The sequence below is a fragment of the Borostomias antarcticus genome, assembly GCF_949987555.1.
Source record: "Borostomias antarcticus genome assembly, chromosome: 9".
Classification (NCBI taxonomy): domain Eukaryota; kingdom Metazoa; phylum Chordata; class Actinopteri; order Stomiiformes; family Stomiidae; genus Borostomias; species Borostomias antarcticus.
Window position 1 is genome coordinate 2,491,355 of NC_140242.1, and position 10,526 is coordinate 2,501,880.

Consider the following 10,526-nt stretch of genomic DNA (forward strand, 5'->3'; position numbering starts at 1 on the left):
CAGTGCTACTTTAAAAGAAAACATGGAGAAGCAGCGTTCAGTTTATCCTTGTTTGGAACAAACCTCCAGAGACCTGCAGGTCTGCTGCCTAATGCTGTATCACCTGCCATATTGTTGTACAATTTCCTTTCATAAGTGCTAATAAAAAAAAATGAAGGTTCCCATAGACATGAATGGACTTCCGGTCGACTCGCATACGTACAAATCAACTTGAGGCTAGCTGTTAGCTTCAAACAGCTGGGCTAGCTAGCAGCTACTAGCTAACTGAGTGCTACTACTATATAACATGGCGAATTCAGGGTACTAGCACTAGACAGACACGTACCAAAGCCTCGATCTAACAAAACTCACAATATGACCATGAGGAAAAAGGTGTAGTTACATTCTGCCACACGGGGTCACAAAGTAGCAGCTTAGCAAGCTAACGTGTGTTAGCTTAGCTCGCTAACATGGACCTTGGATCGATGTTGTACAACAATCTGAAAGATGTCACATGGAGCACGACGTCTTTACCCTTAGATCGTCTTGTCAGTGTTTATAGACTGCCACAAATTGTGAAGTTGGATAGCGGTAAGTCATGTTTTCCCAACCGGTTATCTAGCTAGCTAATGGTGCATTCGTTTATAACTGGGAGGTGCAAATTGCGACTTGCTAGGAATGATTAAATAAAACACCGCATGAACTCGCACTTCCTCGTCGCAAATTCGGATATGTTTCTCAGCCCCCAGTTGCTCGAATGCACTAGATATAACTAGGTAACTGTGATATAATGGTATATAGATATAACTAGGTAACTGTGATATAATGGTATATAGATATAACTAGGTAACTGTGATATAATGGCATATAGATAGAACTAGGTAACTGTGATATAATGGTATATAGATATAACTAGGTAACTGTGATATAATGGTATATAGATATAACTAGGTAACTGTGATATAATGGTATATAGATATAACTAGGTAACTGTGATATAATGGCATATAGATATAACTAGGTAACTGTGATATAATGGTATATAGATATAACTAGGTAACTGTGATATAATGGTATATAGATATAACTAGGTAACTGTGATATAATGGTATATAGATATAACTAGGTAACTGTGATATAATGGTATATAGATATAACTAGGTAACTGTGATATAATGGTATATAGCTCGAATGCACACAGGTCGGAAGTAGGTATTTTGCCACTTGCGACTTGCCACATCCGACACCACAAACGAACGCACCATAACTTCAGTAGCCTAGCACTAGCTAAACAGCTAGCCTAACGTGATGCATACCTATGCGATAGCAACACATTTCTGGTAGAAGATAAAAAGCAGTCTGCTTTCTGTCTGTCTTGCTGTCATACAAATAGTTGACGTTAAGACACGCCGCTTTGCTATTACACATATCTGGGCCATAAACCAATGTTAGCCAATGGCTGCTAACTCTGTCTCACAGATGAGACATAAGATTTGGGATAAATCATGATTCATGTCTGATTTTGTCACCTAGTCAGGATGCGTTTTTCTCTGATTGTAAATTTCACTGAAAGGTTTCCTTTTTAATTCCTCTATTTTCCTATCCCCCTTTTACATTTTCAAAATATTCATGTCTGCCTTACTGCCCAAGACATGCCCTTATATGTAAAGAGTTTCAGAAAGCTCAAAATGGTGTATATCTTATCTTATCTCTTCACAATGCAAGTGTAAATAGCAGCTGATATAGCAGTTCAGGAGAGATGCAGCGATGCAGTCTTGATCGATCTGGGTCTGGATCTCTGGAGTCAGAGAGCTCTGGGTTTCAGCATACAGTGTCCTGGTCAGGGCCTAAGTGGTGTTCTTTGGTTTCGGACAAGACCATGATCATTTTGGGGTAACCTATTTTCAGAAAATATAATTAATCAAATGTTTGCTGCTATCATGATCCTTGTTGTCTTGTCGGTAAAGAAATAATCACGCATTGACTGCTCAAGTTCTCTACCTATCTATGGAACAAAGTATTGCCTTGTTTTAATAATGCCCCTCTTGACCTGGGAACCAACATATGGTTTGGAATATATGTTTCAGTAAATGAAGATAGCTTATAGGGTAGTTTGATAACACTGTATAACTGTAATTAACATTTACTTGACTTAATTACACGATCCCTAGTGGCATAGGCCATTGGCAGGTCTTCCATCTTGATTGGTTTGGGTCTCTTCTCCAGCTGTTTATGGGAGAGTTAGGGCTAGCCTCCCTGTCTTCTCCTGGGGGCTAGGGTTAGGGCTAGCCTCCCTGTCTTCTCCTGGGGGCTAGGGTTAGGGCTAGCCTCCCTGTCTTCTCCTGGGGGCTAGGGTTAGGGCTAGCCTCCCGGTCTTCTCCTGGGGGCTAGGGTTAGGGCTAGCCTCCCTGTCTTCTCCTGGGGGCTAGGGTTAGGGCTAGCCTCCCGGTCTTCTCCTGGGGGCTAGGGTTAGGGCTAGCCTCCCTGTCTTCTCCTGGGGGCTAGGGTTAGGGCTAGCCTCCCTGTCTTCTCCTGGGGGCTAGGGTTAGGGCTAGCCTCCCTGTCTTCTCCTGGGGGCTAGGGTTAGGGCTAGCCTCCCTGTCTTCTCCTGGGGGCTAGGGTTAGGGCTAGCCTCCCTGTCTTCTCCTGGGGGCTAGGGTTAGGGCTAGCCTCCCTGTCTTCTCCTGGGGGCTAGGGTTAGGGCCTGCAGTGTGGGCTGGTGGCAGGTTTCCTAGGCTGTGTTCTTTCCAGCACTACTTTTTATTTGGAGCTCAGGGACTTCCTGTCCACTTTTCTCCCACGTCTGCATTCTTGATTCTGTCAGTTCACCAGACATTCACAATCCACCTTAGGCAGTTGTTAATTAATTTCTAATGTTTTGCTGTTGACTTTAGGTGTTACAATAATGCTAGACACAAGCTTTTATGTGTCAGTTATTGGATCATGTCTGAAGATAGTGTCAAATTTGAACACTATTTTTACTGGTAAACTGTTTAGCCATGGAAATACAAAACATGTCTAATCGTTTCTCTTATTGTTTTAAATGTTTTGTTAAAATCAAAAGGTGTAAGATATAAAATCACACCCTGTGTTGATTGATTTCCAGAATTTTGGGTCTTGAGAAATCTGGTCTTCATTTACTGGAATGTACTGTAGTTGCTTAAAATGATTTTTCCATAACATCCCTGAATGTTTTAAGTTGTGTCCTGTGTTTTGGTCAACTCCTTCAGAGTTGTTCTAGAAATCAAAGTATTAAGGCAGGGGGTGGGTTACGTGCTGTGCAGTGAGGGCACCGTGGGTAGGTTCTGGCTGCTCAGATCATTATCACCCATTAACATCATTATCACACAAGCTTTTGTGACCAGCATATAGACACATAATGTAGTGATATTCTTGTTGACTCATGAGAAGACACTAACACCTAAGTGGATAGTCAGAAAGCTAAACCTAATTTTAGCAGCTTTATTTTCTTAAAACATTTCGAAAATTAGATAATGCAAGAAGAACACTGAGAGTAAAATATTTGAAGATTTCACACATACAAGTTTATTAGATTAGTCAGTCAGACTATTTTAATGAGATTTTCGCCTTTCCTGACGGCATGTCCCGCGTTATCTTAATGAGATCCCCTTTGTGCTCAAAGAAACACAGCTACTCATGGTCTTGTGAGTTTAATGTGTTTTCAGCAAAGCCTGGAACTTGTTTATCATACAGGACACAATATTGACAAATAACTTTTCATGATTGTATATGATTTGCCTTATCATGTACTTTCAACAACAGTAGTAGTGGCAGTGGTCTTTTGCCACAGAACCCTAACAGTCTTATCTTGGAGGTTGGTTTGGAAACCAACAAGTATGGATGACTGATGCTGAGAACAGTAGTCTTAGTTGAAACATTGCTGTTTGCAACATTTGGCTTAATTAATTAATTCATTTGTTTTCACTCCACAGGTGAGTTGGTTGAAGGCCTGAGAGACAATGACTACCTCTTAATTCATTCCTGTCGACAATGGACTACAATCACTGCTCACAGTTTAGAAGAGGGCCATTATGTTATAGGGCCCAAAATAGAGATCCCAGTGCATTATGAAGGTGAGGAAACGCTGATGAAAACGGCATGCTTGTCTTTTGAATTCACTGTGTGGTGTGGACGTTTGGTGTAGGGATTGTTATGATCTGAATCTCAGGTGCAAAACTCTCCCTCCACCCCACAGACCAAAGCATGCTCTCCCTCCACCCCACAGACCAAAGCATGCTCTCCCTCCACCCCACAGACCAAAGCATGCTCTCCCTCCACCCCACAGACCAAAGCATGCTCTCCCTCCACCCCACAGACCAAAGCCATTGATGGAAAATAGACCTAACCTATGTGTTTGCTTCTCATGCATCATGTCCTGTTTCATAATTACCTCCGCCCCAGGGGCAAAGCCCCGCAGGGCGGAAGGTAATGTTTTCGCCCCTGTCTGTCCGTCTGTCTGTCTGCCTGTCTGCCTGTCTGTGTGTATGTGTGCGTGTGTGTGTGTGTGTGTGTGTGTCTGTAGGCGGACAGGATTAAACAAAAACTACCATCCCGATATGCATGAAACTCGGTGGATGGGCCAAGGAACTCGCCAAAAATTTTAATCTAAATCAAAATTTAGACCATGATTCATTCATAGGTGGCTCTACAGTACCCTAAGTAATCGAGAGTTTAACATGTTTTTGAATGATTTTTCAAGATGCCCACCCACATCCATTGTATGACCAAAACGGTGGTAGAGCAATTATCAGCTTTCTCGAAAATGCTAGCTTTGTCAATGTTTTGATCTGAACCATTGTATATGATCATAAGTAACCTTAAAACAGGGATAAACATGCATTTTCCCTTTACTACTCCTTTAAGGCAGTGAAGTAAATAGACACCAGGCTCTTCTCCCCGAGGAGAGACTGGTGACACGAGGCTACTGCAGTGTAGAGAGCGACAAACAAGCTGCTAAAGCTATTGCTGATTATGCTGTTTTGTGCGTACAAAACCACTTAGTGCGCTGTTATCAACTGGTTTGCTTACAAAGGCTAAAGCTACTAGTTAGCTGTTGATAACGAGATCAGTTGTTGCAACTGGAACGCTCACCTCGGGAGTGACCATTGCCAGTTCCCACTCGCACCTCCTGAGACAAATGAAATGCACCATAATGTTATATTTCTCATTCGTGTGGATAGTTGAAGCAATGCATTCTGTAGGCTACCTCAATAGAGTCCGCTAAATTACCATGTTTAATGGTATACTATCTGTTAGTATGAAGTGTGATGATTTCTGTACAGTCAAGATCGAACCCAGCATGGGCAAGTGAGCGTAAAGGCAATACTGCCAAGCAACACAGTGACACCTGTTATATAGACTAGTGTCTCAACTTGCATTTAAACGATAATGTAAACTTCAAGCATTCAAAGTAAACTTCAGACACTTTCAGGTGGGTGAAAATAAGTGTCTGCACATTAAAATGATATGAAGTCAATCTCGCCTAGATTTAACATGTCATTGGCTGTATAACTCCCATCTCAAATGTACATCTTGTGAACTACTGTCTGCAGACTCTGAACCAGCCCACTCCTCCCTCCACTACTGCTCTGCTTGGCTGTTAATGAATGTGAATGGGAAGTCTTCACAAAACTAGCAACGTTTTGGAAATTGGAGAGGAAAGATGTCAAGCAGAAAGAGGAAACTACAGGTGGTGCTACAGTAACCAATTCAAAAAGCCAGTAGGAGAGCACAGCACATGAGTGGTGGGAGGTGGGAGGAAAGGTAGGGGGGGCGTGGAAGGGGGAGAGCAGTTGAGGGGGGGGGGGGGGGCAGGGGCGGAGGTCTGCACTCTGAGTGCAAGCCCCTCTAGTTCCATTTGAAACATAGGGCATTGATTTTTAAAACCCATGATGCAGTGTCAAATAACTGTAGTACTACTCGTGAAGGTGAATTGCATAAGGTTAGTTCTGGTTCAGTGATCTTGAATGTTTCACGTGTTAATCAGTGATTACACAGACAGGTTAGTTTTACATCAGTTAATCTGGGCCTGCACAAACCCTCTGGCCGGACCGATGATGTCTCTGTGACGGACATACAATCAATGCTCTCACCTTTCAGCCAGCAACGTGGACGTGTGTTTAGTGTCCCACAATCCATCTGTCCCCGTTTCGTAGGGTTGCTTTCTATAAACAAGTCAGAGGGAGTGTCGTAGTTCATTTCCAATTTCAAACTGCAAACTTTTTTTTTCCAAACGGAGCACAATTAGTTGTTGCTTTTTTTTTTTTAGCAATCTTATGAATGTAGGTTTGTGATGCAAGTTGATATGTGGCAAAATGGTAATGTTTCCTTTCAAAGATCAACCAATATACAAATTTCATCTTAAAACCCCAACTTTGAACATGTATTGTATTCTGTGTTTGTGTTGTTCAGGTCAGTTCAAGCTGCTGGAACAGGGTCGGGACGTGAAGGAGCCGGTCCACTACTTCAGCAGCGTAGAGGAGGTGGCCAAAGCCTTTCCTGAAAGGGTTTATGTCATGGAGGAAATCACTTTCAATGTTAAGGTCTGTTTCCATCTATTAACAGTAATGTGATTTTCAGACTGCCATAACCAGGAATCAGACTTTCTCTTTTGGCCTGGACCACAGCCATGCATGTTCAGAATGAAATTCATTTCTGTATTCAAATTAAATAATTTTTGTCATCTTGAGTTTTGTGTTGTAGTTTTAAAAAATGACACTGCTGCTGTCAACAAAACACAGTCTCCTGTGTAGCTTCCATGTTAAAGTGGTAATCTCAAACTTCCCAGTTTAGTTATTTTTGGCGACACCTTAGGGTAATTGCAAGTGTATTTTGGGACTGTATTTACCAGTGATCACTTTGAAACCAAAATAGTAATGCTTGTGTGATGTTAGCCAACGGTTGATTTTCTCCTTTCTCTGAACGTCTTGCCAGCATTTTCTTTTTGCGTGTATTTTCTGAACTTTGCTCACCTGCAGTCAACGTTTTTTGTTTGTTTGCTCGGCCATGATTGTTAGGCTAGCTAGCAACGCTAATGTGCTAAAAGTGGCTGCTCCTCCAACATGGCCGCCAGAGGGTCAATTCCAACCCTCCTCCCTAGCGTATCAAACTCTGGTGTTTGACCTGAAACCACTAACTGTTCTCGGCTTGGGATATTTGCTGGGAATGTTGCCAAGACAACAGATTCTCAGAACTGTAAATGGAAATGGTTTTATGAGGGGGATAGGCTGAATCATTATTTTGTTTTCACAATCAGGGGTAGATGGTAGCGAAACTGACATTTATTTACATGAAAAAGTTAGAGATTATTACTAAAATGTGATTGCCAAAGGCCTGAATCCCACTTTAAAACAAGACATCACATGGCACTTTATTCTCATTTCACAGATGGCTTCAGGTGAATGCAACGAAGACACAGAGGTGTACAACATCACATTGAGCACAGGCGATGAACTCACTCTAATGGGACAAGCGGAAATCCTCTATGCCAAGACCTCAAAGGAGAAATCCAGATTCAACACCATCTTCAAAAAGATCGGCAAGTTGAACATCAGCAAAATTGGCAGAGGCAAGATGCCCTGCTTGATCTGCATGAACCACCGCACCAACGAGAGCGTCAGCCTTCCCTTCCAGTGCAAAGGCAGGTTCAGCACCTGCAGCCCCCTGGAGCTCCAGATGCAGGAGGGAGAACACACCATCCGCAGCATTGTTGAGAAGACCCGTCTGCCGGTGAACGTCACCGTGCCCAACAGCCCGCCTCGCAACCAGCACGACCTCCACCTCATCCGGGAGGGCCATCGCTACAAATTTGTCAACATTCAGACCAAGACTGTCGTAGTCTGCTGTGTTCTGCGCAGCAACAAGATCACTCCCATCCACTTTCCTCTTCATCTGTCCATGCCCAAGTTCATCATCCCCGAGGGCCTGCTGCAGAGCGAGCTGTGGTTGGACACTATGGTGCATCGTTGGTTCACCTTCTGCCAGGAACAGTTTGATATTGACGACTATTCCCGCGCCGTGCGGGATGTGCGGACTGACTGGAATGACGATGGGAAGAGCCCCAAGAAAGGCGGCGGCAGCAACGGGTGCCCCGCCCACATGCACATGCCCAGCTCTCTGACGTACGCCCGAGACGAGCTCACCCAGTCCTTCCATAGACTTTCGGTGTGTGTTTATGGCAACAACCTGCACGGTAACAGCGAGGTCAACTTACAAGGCTGCATGAGTCTTTGCGGAGACTGGGCGCTTCTACCGACGGACGTGGCGCCGACAGACTCGGCAGACACGGAGTATCTCTTCCCCGAGTTGCTGGAGAACATGAGCCAGCCTGGCGGCCCGCGCCAGGACATCCCCTACGAGGAGCTGTGGTTGGACCACATGAGAACGCGGGTCCCAAGGCATTGCCTGAGTGAAGGCATGCACAGCCCCAGCAGCCCTTCCACTAACCCAGCCAGCCAGGCATACCCAGCCAGCCATGCCGGCTCCATGTTCAGCTCCGAAATCTGTGTTCCTCCGCCCCCTGTTCCACCCAAATCTGAAGCTGTGAGTAGAAATATATCACGTGGTTGAATAGGACAGTCAGGAAATGAACTGTTTTCTTGAATGGCTAATTGTGTTCTCATAAGTTTGATATACTGTAATTGTGAGGTTGTGTGTGCATCTTTTATAGTGAAAATGATTTTTTTTCCAGGTGAAGGAAGAATGCCGTCTTCTGAATGCCCCTCCCATCCCTCCCCGAACCTCCAAGCAGACGTCCACAGCAGTCGTGATTCCTAAAGCTCGCTCTCCCAGCCCCACGATGTCCTACTACTCATCAGGACTCCACAGCATGTGAGTGCACCTGAGGGACGGCCAGAGTGGCCACAGGGAACAACAATAGACCTTTCCCTCTTAATATGTTTTCTATAAATTATTCTCTGCCTGCTGGTCTGCAGAATTATACCAGAGCTGAATTCACCACCTCTACACCACCTCTACACCACCGCTGCACCACCTCCACACCACCTCCACACCACCTCTACACCACCTCCACACGACCTCTACACCACCTCCACACCACCTCCACACGACCTCTACACCACCTCCACACCACCTCCACACCACCTCCACACGACCTCTACACCACCGCTACACCACCTCCACACCACCTCTACACCACCTCTCCACCACCTCTACATCACCACTGCTCCACCACCTCCACACCACCACTACACCACCACTAAACCACCTCTACACCACCGCCACACTATCGCTACACCACCGCAAACCTGCTGTAGCGGTGCCAATGAGAGGCTTATTTTAGAAACCTCCATCCGCTGAGCCAGACTAAAAGTATCGTAATCTGTTATTTTCACTAATCCCACCTTCTCTTTTGATCCCCACAGTGGAGGTAGTGAGGCAGAGGCTGGTGAGCAGGAGGAGCAGAGCAGCGTGTGCTCCCCTTGTAACTGGGCTAGAGCCAGCACCAGCCTGGAGAGCCACACGGCCACCCCTGGAAGCACGCCTAGGGTGTCTTCCAGGCTGTCATGGCCTAACAACTTTAGTGGAGGTGATTCCCAGGGTAGGGAGGAGTTCCTACCCATCCACTGTCGAAGTTACTACAGCTATCCTCGGAAAAGACCCCCCGGCACTCCCAAAGCCTGCACTTCCAGTCTCTATGACCTTGATGGAAGGGAGCACACAGATGAAAGCGCTGCTAACTTCACATCAGGCAAAAGCTACATGAGTCAGTTTTGCACCAAATCGTCCAGTTACACCCTAGATATGTACAGACACAGGTCACTAGAAGAATGTAACACTAAACAAAGCCTGTCATGTCCAATCTTGCCACCGAGAACACCAAAGTTTAATGAGGGAAGCAAAGGAACAGATTTGGTGTCTCTGGCAGCTGAAGGTTCGGAGCAGGAAGCCGCCCGGTGCCCGGACAGTACCCAACATGATGAGGGGACAACAGACATGTTCTCCATCTCTTATCCCTTGTCCGCCCACGCTGCTCTTACTACCCCAAGAGAGCTTTGGCAACCCCCACCCAACCTCTCTGGACTCTCTATCGAAGAGGTGTCCAAGTCTTTAAGATTCATTGGTCTACCTGATGACATTCTGTCTTTGTTTGTCAAAGAAAAGATTGATGGCAATCTATTATTGCAGCTCACTGAGGAGATTTTGGCAGAAGACTTCAAGTTAAGCAAACTTCAAGTAAAAAAACTAATGCAGTTCATCCATGGTTGGAGGCCCAAGATATAAGCTAACCCTTTAACTGATATGGTCTTGGTAAAACCCTTGCATTGTGGATGACGTGACCTCTTTTCAGTTTGTAAGATTTGGTTTTTTATTTAATATGGCATGTATTTGCCTACAAATTCCTAATTACACTTTTAACACCTCAAAAACAACACTAACTTTATTTAATTAAATGGTACATTTAATTGAATGGTAAAAATGAATGGTACATTTAATGAATGATAAAAAAAAAGTAGGCTACATCTGGTGAACAGCCATGCAATATAGTAAAACAAAACAAAAAGATT

General features: G+C 44.7%; 1 protein-coding gene across 1 annotated transcript; it reads left to right on the top strand.

Annotated features, from left to right (window-relative positions):
• Positions 1 to 449: 449 nt before the first annotated feature.
• On the top strand, positions 450 to 10,242 carry garem (GRB2 associated, regulator of MAPK1; the record flags this gene model as incomplete). The annotated part of the gene is made up of 6 exons (XM_084443283.1): positions 450 to 570; positions 3,933 to 4,073; positions 6,412 to 6,542; positions 7,387 to 8,541; positions 8,690 to 8,829; positions 9,384 to 10,242. 6 exons carry the CDS (start codon positions 450 to 452, stop codon positions 10,240 to 10,242), a joined length of 2,547 nt encoding a protein of 848 aa, XP_084299409.1.
• Between the last annotated feature and the right edge of the window lie 284 nt (positions 10,243 to 10,526).